The sequence below is a fragment of the Physeter macrocephalus genome, chromosome 2 (assembly GCF_002837175.3).
Source record: "Physeter macrocephalus isolate SW-GA chromosome 2, ASM283717v5, whole genome shotgun sequence".
Lineage (NCBI taxonomy): Eukaryota > Metazoa > Chordata > Mammalia > Artiodactyla > Physeteridae > Physeter > Physeter macrocephalus.
The window spans coordinates 41,035,676-41,048,301 of record NC_041215.1 but is presented as its reverse complement, the minus strand read 5'-3'; the positions used below and the strand labels follow the sequence as shown (position 1 = coordinate 41,048,301).

General features: G+C 49.1%; 1 protein-coding gene across 1 annotated transcript in view; it reads right to left on the bottom strand.

Annotated features, from left to right (window-relative positions):
* SCTR (secretin receptor) overlaps positions 1 to 12,626 on the bottom strand; it is a 65,580-nt gene that overhangs the window by 12,460 nt on the left and 40,494 nt on the right. The window contains exons 5-8 of the mRNA XM_007104195.2: positions 12,488 to 12,585; positions 11,129 to 11,261; positions 8,988 to 9,141; positions 819 to 879 (exon numbers count right to left, since the gene is read on the bottom strand). Of these exons, the coding sequence (XP_007104257.1) occupies positions 819 to 879; positions 8,988 to 9,141; positions 11,129 to 11,261; positions 12,488 to 12,585 (446 nt within the window). The remainder of the gene's footprint in view (positions 1 to 818; positions 880 to 8,987; positions 9,142 to 11,128; positions 11,262 to 12,487; positions 12,586 to 12,626) is intronic.

Below are 12,626 nucleotides of genomic sequence, written 5' to 3'. Positions count from 1 at the left end.
CTCTAGAGCCCACGAGCCACAACTACTGAAGCCCACATGGCTAGAGCCCGTGCTCTGCAACAAGAGATGCCACCGCAATGAGAAGCCCGCGCATCGCAACAAAGAGCAGGCCCCGCTCGCCGCAACTAGAGAAAGCCCGTGCGCAGCAACCAAGACCCAACGCAGCCAAAACTAAATAAATAAAATAGATACAACATTAAAGAAATAAAAAATGTTTAAAAAAAAGGATTATTTTGGACTGAATTGGACTGCAAGACACATGCACGCCTCGTCTGCCCTCGTCCACTCTCTGGCCTGGCTGTGTCATTACGCTGATGACACACGGCCTCCCTCCCCCTCGGCCCGGGTGCCGCACCTCCTCCCGGGCTTCTTCCATGCTTTCCTTCCACGAGCCCATGCCCAGGAACCCCTGGGCTTACCCTGTCCCTGAGCCCAAGTCTTTGGAGAACGAGACTAGAGCTCTTGGTGCCCGTCAGGGCTATAAGGCTGCTCTCCTGCTCTCCTGGGCCTGCGGGACTCACACACCCATGTCCGAGGAGGGAGCTGCCAGGAGAGGAAGAGCTGGGCCGGCCCTTAGAGCAGCTGCCAGCGTTTCACAGCTCTCGTCGGGCACCTGACACAACCACAGAGCAGCTGGGCCGGCCCACCCCAGGAGGGCTGGGCATTCGGCAGCCTGCGCTGCAGAGAACTCGCCTGTGGCCCCAGGTCTGAGACACAGGCCTCTCCTAGGTAACAGCTCCAAAGAAGGGTCCGTCCTGCTGGAAGAGCTGGACAAGATAAAATATACCCTTGTTACCTCTCTCCATCCACCAGCTTACCCGACATCTTCCAGAAAGTGCCTGGTGACAGCCCACGAAGCAACAAAAATGGCTGGGGAACCTGAGGGTTAAAAATAAAGGGGGAGGGCAGAAAGGAGAGGACTCAATTTTCAGCACCCTTATGAGAGACCGGACAATCAGTGATTCCAGGCCAGGCAGCAAGCAGGTGCCAAGGTCTGGTTGCCATGGAAACCCCCTTGCCATCCCGTGTAAATGTGCAGTCTCGCGCTTCAAGGGTGCCAAGGAAACCCTGGGAACGGAGGCAGGATCAGACAGACCCTGAAGGCCACTGGGGGGCAGGGGCCTCCTGGGAGCTTGGGCCAGATTCCGGAGGACCTCTGTGGGGGAGAAGGGAGGGGACCAGGGCCCCTGGGCACGCCCATGGAGCTTGTGGAGGCCACTGGTGGAGCCCCTTTCTCAAACTGGGATATTTGGGGGGGATACAAGGCCACAGGAGAACATTTAGTTTTATTTGAATATTGGTTTGTAAAAAGCTTGGCCATTCAACTGGTAATGTAAGCTATCAATGTTATGTAAACAAAAATACATTTTGGACTAGAGAATTGTAAGTACACAGGAAATTTAAAGATAAAATACAAGAACACTTCCTGACTTCTGGCTGAACATGACAAATTGAACTTATACATTTATCTCTGTTTCTCACTGAAACCCCTCCAACATGACAGTAAAGAAATAAAAAAGCTACAAGCCCATAAGCACAAAGAATGGGCAAGGAGGGTACAGTGCACGAGAGAGGTCAGCACTTAGGAACCCGGGAGCTGGCAGAGGAACAGTAACTGATGCCCCAGAGCAGACAAAGCTGAAACACAAGCGCGGCACGGGGGCTGCCGCTGGGAAGGCGCCCGGCCCGGTGGTGAGGGCACCCGGGGCGCCAGCAGGCAGGAGAGAGGGTGGGGCTGGAGGCAGGAAGCGCGCAACCACCCCAGGCGGCCAGCACCACCCTTCCACAGCCAGAGTTCATCCCCGACAGAAGGGCATTCTCTGGAGAAACAGAGCCAAGGGGAATGGGGCTCTGGCCCAGCAGAGGGTGGGAGGGGTACTCAGCCAGGCACGAGGACCAAGAGAGCACCTACACCTGTGCTGCCACGTGTGGCCACCGAGCCCTTGACATGCGGCTGCTCTCAGACGAGCTGTGCTGCAAGTGCAAGATAGCAGATTTGGAACATTTGCAAGAGTCAAAAAAGACTGTAAAATATGTCAGTAATGATTTTTTAAATTATACATCGAAATGTTAATATTTTGGTTATATTGGGTTAAACAAAATATACTACTGAAATTAATTTTACTAATTAATGAAACTAATTAGTTTCTTTTTACTGTGTTTATTGTGGCTACTAGAAAATTTTAAGTTATATGAAATATAGCTCAGATTCTATTTTTAATGGACATGCCTGACATCCGCTAACTGGTAAGAGCCCACCCCCAGGCTGCTCAGTTCTCAGACTTCTAACAGCAGGATTCTTCCCTGGAGGAACCAAACAGCCCCAGACAAAGGGCCTCTAGTAGCGACGCTGAGGACCCACCAACACAGCGGCCACTTCCAGCCCACTCTCCCTTGAGAGACATGTCCCCCCGCTCCCCTCCACACACACACAGAGGGCCTTCAGTCAACCCCGAAGTGACTCACTCTTAAATATGAACAGTCAAGGTCAACCACATCTGAGGAAAGCTGATTACATAAAAGACAAGGACCCAAACAACCAGAGAAAAGGAATTCAGAGGACACAGACCATACAGGCTGTACGAGGAACTCGAGTAAAACAATTCTAAGGAATATCACCAGTGAGATTAGAGGGACCATTACTTCTCCAAGACACAAACAGGGTGCCGAAAACAGAGGGCATTCAGAGACTAAGGAAGAGGGCTTGCAGACTGAATACATGATGATAGAGATTTTTAAATTCCATAGATGCGATGGAAGATGAAGACCAGGAAGCAGAACACAAAGCGTGGAATGAAAAGTAAGAGGAAAGAAACGAGAAAATTAGAAGCCAATTCCAGGATGTGCACCATCTGATTAAAAGTTTCAGAAAGAAAGGATTAAAAACCAGAGGGAAGGAAATGATCAAAGGGGCAGTGTAAGAACATTGTCCAAGAAATGAAGGATGTGAGTTTCCAGATGAAAGGAGCACCACATACCAGCAAAAGGATGAAAACAGACTTGCATGGGGGCAATCCCTGTGATATTTCAAAACACAGGAGACAGAGAGAAGATTCTACAGATTCTACAGCTTATACAGAGGTGGGTAAAAAGGCTCGGGAAACAGAATGACATGGCATGTCACATAACACCAGATGCCAAAACAGAAGGCCTTCAAAATTCTGGGGAAAAATAACTGTCAACCTAATTTCTATGCCCAGCAAAACTACAAATTGGGTGTGAAAGTTGAACAAAGATATGTTTAGATATGCAATGCAAAAAAATGTAGCTTCCAGACTTCCCTGGTGGTGCAGTGGTTGAGAATCTGCCTGCCAATGCAGGAGACATGGGTTCAAGCCCTGGTCTGGGAAGATCTCACATGCCGCAGAGCAACTAAGCCCGTGCGCCACAACTACTGAGCCCATGCACCACAACTACTGAAGCCCGCACGCCTAGAGCCCGTGCTCCGCAACAAGAGAAGCCACCGCAAATGAGAAGCCCGTGCACCGCAACAAAGAGTAGCCCCCGCTCACTGCAGCTAGAGGAAAGCCCGCGCACAGCAACAAAGACCCAACGCAGCCCTAAAAAAAAAAAAAATGTAACTTCCATGCACTCTTTGTTAAGACAGACACTGGAGGATGTGCTCCAGCACGACTGGACAGTAAAGCAAAGAGAGGCAGACAAGAAGTCAAGGAATAGGATTCGTGGAGGAAAACGAAGGAAATTTCAGCCTGAAGGTTAAGGGAGTTGAGCAAGTCTAGAGAATGACCAGCCCAAGCAGAGCAGGAGGACGGAAGGCTCTTCTAGAAAGAACACAGGTGGGTGTATCATGTTAAATAGCACCCCCTAAGGTTCATATCCCTAGAGCCTTAGGATGCGACCTTTTCTGGAAATAGGGTCTTCGCAGGTGTTATTAGTTAAGATGAAGTCATACTTATAAGGACCTTAATCCAATATCACTGGCATCGTTTTAAGAAGGCCGTGAGATACACACACAGAGAGGAGACATAGCGGGAAGAAGACCATGTAAAGATGGAGGGAGAGATTGGAGTGAGGCTCCTACAAGGAAAAGAAGGCCAAAGACTGCCAGCAACCACCAGAAATGAGGGGAGAAGCACAGAGCATATTGTCCCTCAGAGCCCTCAGGAGGAATCAGCCCTGCCGAGACCGGACTTCGAACTTCTGGCCTCCAGAACTGGGAGACAATACATTTCTGCTGTTTTAAGACAAGTGGCAACTTGTTACAGCAGCCCTAGGACACTCATACAGCAGGAATAAACCAAACAAATAGGAACTAACAGACTTCACGTTGTTGCATTTGATGATGGGGAACCAGCACTGGAGGGTTTTCCAGTTCTGTTGAGAATCTGGGAGAATTAATGACAGCAACACAAAATGAGTCAATAAAAAATGACTCCATAAGTTTGGGATTAACACACACACACTACTATATATAAAATAGATAACCAACAAGGACCTACTGTATAGCATGGGAACTATACTCAATATTATGTAATAACCTATATGGGAAAAGAATCTGAAAAAGAGTGGATATATGTATATGTATAACTGATCCACTCTGCTGTACACCTGCAATTAACATAACATTGTAAATCAACTATACTCCAAAATAAAATAAAAATTAAATTAAAAAATGACTCCATAAAATATAAAAACTTAAATATTGGAAGTAAAATCAATGTACACCAGTTGGCTCGGTAGTAAACAATATTTACATAGACATGATGATGTATACATTGAATACTGTGATTTAGCCCTAAACTGTGAAAGACTGTAACGGGAGGATGGAGGTGGCAGATGAAGAATTTTATACCCTTCCCTTTAATCACAAGGAGTCAACAAATAATGCCTCAGGACTTCCCTGGCGGTACAGTGGTTAAGAATCCACCTTCCAATGCAGGAGACGCGGGTTGGATCCCTAGTCTGGGAACTAAGATCCCAAATGCGGAGGGACAACTAAGCCTGTGCGCTCTAGAGCCCGCACGCCACAACAAAAAAGATTCCGCGTGTTGCAGCGAAGATCCGGCGTGCCACAACTAAGACACGACGCAGCCAAATAAACAAATAAATATTTTTTAAAAAGTGGGCCAAGGATGTGAATAGACAGTTTTAAAAAAAACACAATGCCTCAGATGGACAAATCAAGACATAGTAGAATATTGTTTAGAAACATGAGAGCAGATATCAAGAGGGCAGCTAAAGGGCTGGAGGATGTTACATCCGGGTGGCAGAAGTGGGAGCCTCTTCAGGAGGCTGCTTGCTTTTGTTTGTTTTTTCATTTTAGACTTGTAGTTCTATTTAATTCTTTAAACCAAGTACCCGTATGGCTTTGATTAAAAAAAATTCTCTGCCTCAATTGTGGGTACTTTGGGCAAACATGGATTCTGAGGGCCACCTGTTTATGATTACTTGTCTTACATCTTTAACAGTGAGTCAGTGGAAAAGTTTGAAAAGCAGATAATGGCTTAAGTCGTGGTTCTCACTGTGGTCCCTGCAACAGCGGTATCAGCGTCACCTGGGACCTGGTTAGAAATGCAGAGTCTCAGGCTCCACCACTGGCCCAGTGGACTGAGCCTGTGGGGCGGGGCCCAGGCAACCAGGTTGACGTGCCCTCTGCATGGTTCCAACGCAGCTCCAGCTGGAGCACCCCCAGTCTGAGTTCCCTCAGTGAATGGGAGTTTGACGCAGCTCCTATAAAAGCCAGAGGTATCACTCTTTCCTGGGCACAGACTGACACCCCAGCCACCTTGAAAAAGTAAAAGCTTTGGATAAGTAATAAAAACTTCAAAAGCTGTGCCTTCTGACTCAGGGGTCCCAATTCCAGGATTCTCTATTGCTCATGGAATAAGCTTTGCCCATAAAAGTATTCCTCACTGTGTTATTTATCACAGTGAAAAATGAGAAACCGAAACATCCAAAAAATAGGTATTTGGTTACATATGTAAACACAGTGGTTAAAAATGTTTACTGAAGATTTGAAAGAATACAGAGCATGCTTCTGTGTCCATGGAAAGAGGCAAGATTCAAAATTCTACATACAGGATGATTGCAACCATGTGGGAAAAACTGGGAGTATAAAAAATGTCTGGAAGGAAACCCTAGAAAATGTTCAACAGATGGGACCACGGTAATTTTTTTTCCTACATAAAAAAAGTAGGGTTTTTTTTGCAAAGTTTTATGGTGACCACATACTCATTTCAGCAACCTATCTCTGGGGAGGGGGGTGAGTACAAACTGAGGCAGGGGCCGCTGCTTTTGCAAGACAAGAGCCTCTCGCAGACAGCTTTAGACCTTCCTGAGTCCCTTCATGTCCCCTGGGGGTTGTGCAGGCAGAGAGGCACGGAGAGAAGGAACCGCTGCTGTTTAATGTGCTGCTCTATCCCCAGGGCCTGGCATATAGTAGATGATCAATAAATATTTGAGGAAGAGGGACTTCCCTGGTGGCCCAGTGGCTAAGCCTCTGCGCTCCCAGTGCAGGGGGCCCGGGTTCCATCCCTGGTCAGGGAACTAGATCCCACATGCTGCAACTAAAATATCCCACTTGCTGCAACTAAAGATCCCGCGTGCTGCAACTAAGACCCAGCGCAGCCAGATAAATAAACAAATATTAAAAAAATATATTTGAGTAAGAAAAGAAGGCTCTCGTTATCTCACTTAAACCCCTAAAAACCCGTGATGGAGATATTATCACAATGCACCTTTGTCTCCTTGCTAGGCTACAAACCCCTGGAGCGACAGAAGCATGTTTGTTTTTGTTTTTGTAATCTCTGTAAGCCCTTCTGAGCACAAAGAAGTGCTCTAAGAAACTTCAGCAAATTATGATCCTGATATTATAGATGACGAAGCTGTCCACGTTCACACAGGGAAATCCTGGCAGATGTGGGAGTCAAGGCTCAGTGAGGTGGCTAGGCACCGGGGGCGTCTGGAGCAGAGCTAGCAGCATACGGCAAGTCCCCTGTCCCAGGCTCTCTGGAACTACTGGCCTGTGTGGAAATCCAGATCTGCAGAGCCTGCATCTCCTGCTGACTGAGAGTCATGTGCTAATCAGGCTGCCAGAGTTCAGAAGCAGGAGGGCTCAGTGAGCTCCGCTGGTTCAGGCAACTTCCCTGATGGTCTGATGAGGAGATAGAGACCTTGCACATAAGGATTTAGACAAGCAGAGAACACAGTGGAGGGCATTCCTGGCAGGGGCACTTCTTAATTAAAGGCACCAAGAAGAAAGTAAATGAAGCTAATGGCTACTACACATGACTACCCCTGTAGGCCTGTGAGTCACTCACAGAAACCTGACTCTGTCTAGAACCCAGTGGGGAACTTACGTATGTTTATCAAATGAACAACGGATGGAGGGATGGAGGGATGGATGGAGGGATGGATGGATGGAAGGATGGAGGGATGGAGGGATGGGTGGATGGATGGATGGAGGGATGGAGGGAGGGATGGATGGATGGGTGGATGGATGGGTGGATGGATGGGTGGATGGATGGATGGATGGATGGGTGGATGGGTGGATGGATGGATGGGTGGAATATAGTGGAGATCATATTTTTATTACTTGAACTTGAAATACACTTAGTCTCAAAGTTACTTTCATGGTCTAGAATTTATAACTCATAATTATATTACAGAAAATTTAAAGAATTCATGTTGTCATCTCAGAAACTCTGAAGCTAGCAGAGTTTTATCTTCAGAGTTTTTGTATGGCTTAAATTTACCAGTCATCATCTGAGCCAGATGGCTTAAATTCAGTAGTTTCTTGCTAAGTATCAGATGGAGGGATGGATGGATGGAGGGATGGATGGAGGGATGGATGGAGGGATGGAGGGATGGAGGGATAGGTGGATGGATAGGTGGATGGATGGATGGAGGGATAGGTGGATGGATAGATGGATGGATGGATGGATGGATGGATGGAGGGATAGATGGATGTTTGTTTATAGCAGAATAAGAGTTAAGGGGCTTTGCAAATAGACAGGCCTTGGTTTGAATTCTGGTTCTACTCTTGTCTACAGTGTTAGCTGAGCATGTTATGTCATGTCTCTGAGCCAAGGTTCCTTTAAGAGGCCTCTGGAGGTTGTTGTGATTATTACATAATGCATGCAAAGTGTTGAGCTCAAAGCCTGGCATACGGTAGGTGCTCAAGAATTCAGAATTATTATCATCTTCATTGACCAGAAAGGAAAGGGGGAAGAGAAGCAATGGGGCCTGCAGTTAGCTGTCTTACTACCATTTCCCCTCCTTCCTGGAAACTGAATCCTGAATTTCTTTTGGGAAGCTATGTGGTTTGAGTAGCTTAAGCCAATCAGTGTATTCCATTCTCTCAGGCCCCTGTGATTCGTTCAAGGATGTGAATAACACTTCAGCTGGTCCAATCAGAGTGAATCTCAGAGTATTTGCCGGGAGTGCTTGGACACAGCCTCTCTCTTTCATCAGATGTAACAATGAAGCCAGGAAGAAGCCCAGAGCTGCTGGCAGTTACATTGGGAGCACCTAATGATAACACTGATGTTACAGAAGGCAAAGCAGAAAAACAAAAAGAAACGTTGAGCTGCTGGATTCAGCCTCACCTGAAGCTGGTGTCCCTGGACTTGTCAGTTATATGAACCAATTAATTTCTTTGATGTTTAAAGCCTATCTAAGCCAGGTTTTCTGATACCTACAGTCAAAAGCACCCTAACTGATAAAAAAGGAAGCAGGAATGAGGACGTATGGATGCAACGTCTGGGGAAGACGAGGCAACAGTGTTGGGGGTATCAAACTGTAAAGGCTTTGGATGCCAGAAATTGAGGCTAGGTTTTAGCTATTTTTTCCCATGTGACAGACAAACTGAGGCCAGAGAGTTAACCATCAAGCAACTTGTCTAAGATCACACAAGTTCACAAACTTAACTAAGTATAGAGCTGAGACTGGAGCCCACACCCTTCTCCTTTTGCCTCGGTGCCCTTTCCCACATAGCATGCAGCCACCGTACCCCTGGAGAAACATACCCCATCCGAGGGCAATAAAGCCCTGGAGCCATTTCCTTTCTGAGAAGAAGGAGATGACGAGGAGCGTGTGAAGGTAGAGGCCTTCCACCAGCAGCCAGGAGTAGTTGGCCATGATGCAGTACTGGAAGAAGACCATGACCAGCTTACAGCCCACCTGCAAAGAGAGGCAGCTGAGTCCCAGGCTGGCGACCCTGGGCTTCCCTCCAGGAGAGGTGGGGTGCGGCAGGGTTCAGCAGCCAGGCCAAGGAGCGAGCCTCTGGGGCTCACGGCCACCCCCTCTGGCCTTCCACTATGAGAGAGTGGAAATCCACAGGGCAGCAGGCTCGGTCAAGGTGGCCGAAGGGCTGTTGCAGCAGCAGGAACAGCATTCAAATTCCGGAACCGGCTGCCAGGTGTCAAACGGTCAGATATCGCCCAATTCCCAGCAGCAAATGAGGGCATTTTTCAGATGAGGGAACTGAGGCCTAGATAGGGAAAGGGATTTCTGAGCAAAAGGTTAATAAAATCCTTTCCAGGTTTAGTTTTCCTGGAAATAGATGAAGAAGGGACGAGCTAACACTGATGAGAGTACACGACCCTGCTTGGTGCACTGCGTCTGGACTGCAGGCCTCTGAATATCCGAGGGGGGTGCCAGGGTTGGCCTTGCCTGACTCTGTGACTCTTGTGGCAGGCCTGTCCTTTGCCGGGATCCCTGGAAGCTATGCCTGTGGGATTGTCGGGCCAAGGCTTCTATGCCAGCACGGCTCCCATTCCCGCACTGTGAGGGCCTCCTTTCCTTTCACTGCGCTGCTCCCTGAAGAGAGGACACAGCTCCTGGGATGGCCCGAGGGCTGCTGCACAGAGCGCAGGTCACGTCCACGTCCCCAGGGGAGGAGCGCCCAGGGCCGCCTGTGGCCTCCCAGACACTCCGACTCCAGGCGTGGCCTGGGGCTGGCTCGTTAGTCTGCAGCTTAGTAGAACCTGGAAAGGTTCCCTGCTGGGCACTGCTGGACTTCTCCACTGGTCAGTGATGGGGCGGGGCCTGAATCTGTCTTCTGACTCCCAGGAAATCTGCCTGAGACACAGGGGCCCTGCTTGAGGGACCTCTCAGTTCTGAGTCAGAAAACACGCACATACACACACACACACACACACACACACACACACACACGGAAAACTATAAGCAATGCAAACCTGACAGATCTGTGAGCAATTATAGATGTGAGTGGTGGGAAGTGGCAGGCAGGCTGACTAAACCAATCTCGACTTCCAATCCCCTTCTCCCTTGCTGGCTTCTGCTGTGGAGACTATGATAATAAAATACTCAATCTCCCAGCTTCCTTTGCAGTTAGATGTTGTCACATGACACAGTTCTAGCCCGTGAGATGTAGATACAGTCTTGGGAAGAGGCAAAGCCTCCCAAAGAGAAAAAAAGTTTAACCTTGACTTTCCTGCTTTTTGCCTGGAACATGGATGTGAGGCCTGGGTTTGCAGCAGCCATGTTGCTAACATGCAGTGTAAAGCATGGGATCAAGAATGGCAGAGCAGAAAGGGGAAAGGACTGTGTCCATCATGGCATGGAGCCAGTGCCACCTCTGGGTCACCCATCTGTGGACTGCTTCTGTGGGGAACAACCCCCACCTGTTTAAGACACTGATGTACAGTTTTCTGTTATGTACAGTGAAAGGGATCCTCAACTGGTACACAGTGACATTGCAATGAACGAAGACTCATCTGAGCTTTCAGAAGGAGGACGAGGGTTAGATTTAACAAAACGATTGTTCTACTGCACATCTGGGTGTGCAGACACACAAGCATATGCTCACCTTTTTCTTTCTACAACCCCAACCCTCTAGCTTTAGCCATCTGTCTACATTTGGGACTTGGCAGGAGCAGGGAAGGGAGGGGATTGCTATGTGTCTACTTCCCAGAATGGCTAATCCACGCCGGGACACTGGGAGTTGAACAGCAGCCCCATGGGCTTCTCGACAAACTGCTTTCATGTGGGTCCCAGACTATGCATGTGGGGACATGAGACTCCCTGAACCTCCCCAGCGCTGGCCCCTTTACTCTAGGCATTAAGTGCAGCCTCAGCAGGGACGGCAGGGGCGGCGGGGGAGCAGGCAGGCCTGGCCACGCCGTGGACCACGCAGGCATGTTACCCTGTGGGCATCGCACTGGGCGACGTCGTCGGAGGAGAAGAGCACGGCATCCTTGATGAAGTTGGACAGGGCACGCAGGATGAAGGACACAAAGAGATGCATGTGGATGTAGTTGCGGGTGCAGTGGAGCTTCCTGGAGGGAGAGGATGCAGGGCCGTAGGGGCCAGAGCCGGAGGGGCCCAGGGCTCAGCCGCCCACCCTCCCCCCACCCCCACGCACCACGGAAACCCAGGCCCTGGACGTGACAACTCTCTAAAATCTCCCTGTTTGCAGAACCTGAATGAGCCCAGGCCCCCAGGCGCCCAGCCTACTCTGTCTCATGATGCAATTAAAAAAAAAAAAAAAAGCCGGGGTTATAAGGGCGAGATTCTATTCTGCCCCGACCACCACCTCCAGCTCCCAGAATTGTCAGAAGGGGGTGGGGAAGGGGGCAAGTGGCACGGAAAGAACACAGGCTGTGGAGAGAAATCAGACCCGGGCTCTGCCACTTTTCAGCTACACGACCTAGAGCAAGCCCTTCACCAGCCAGAGCCTAGGTTTCCCCCTTGCTGTAGGGACAGAAGTCTCTTAACTGTTCCCCTCCTTCCACTTCAGGAACCGGACTTTCTTACGGGCAACGCATCCCAGTTCTGGTTGGGGATGACGCTACCCCTCCCCTCATGACAGACCTGACCAATCAGAGCTCCATACCTGGCTGCAGTGATTGGCTCAGGGCTGGGCATGTGACCCAAGCCAGCCAATGAGAATTCCCCCAGGACTTTCATTGCAACTAATGGAGAAGGGGGGGTCTCTTGGCCCTGGTGTCGCTGAGGTCGTAGAATGTACGTCTGCAGCTGCTGGTGGTTGTCTGTGCCAGCCCCGCGTAAAGCCTGCCTGAGGCCAATGCAAGGTGAAGAAATGGCAGGAGACAGAGCCAGTTCTGCTGATACCTTTGAGCACCTAGATCCAGGCACACCTAAAGCCAGATGCCCCTGAACTTGTCAATTATGTGCATCAGGTCACCTTTGTTTTTCTTAAGGTGTTTTAAGGTGGATTTCTGTTTCTTGCAACCAAGAGTCTGGCTAATATACCTGTAAAATGGGGATGATACCTATCTCACAGCACTGTGTGAAAATTAGAAATGATACATGTAAAGCAACTGGTGCAGTAAGTTCTGGTGATGTTCAGTAAACGTCAAATGAATTACGGAATGAACGAGGTCACAGGAACTTCACAGTTTTGCCACAGGTAAGCTTTAGATCAAGAGGGGACAAAGTGGCCCACCCAGACCTTCCTCTCTCTGGTCAGAACAATTAAAAGAGACCCTAAGTCTGTGCCGGGGAAGGCTGGGAAGATGGAGAGCTGGCAGCAGGTTCTTACCGAAAGGCACAGAGGATGCTGAGGGCAACCAGGAGCATCACCAGGGAGGAGCTGTAGCCCACGGTGTACATGACCTTCAGCTTCAGGAGGTACTCGTACTGCAGAGAGAGAGGACTGTGTCAGCCCCACACACCTGCCT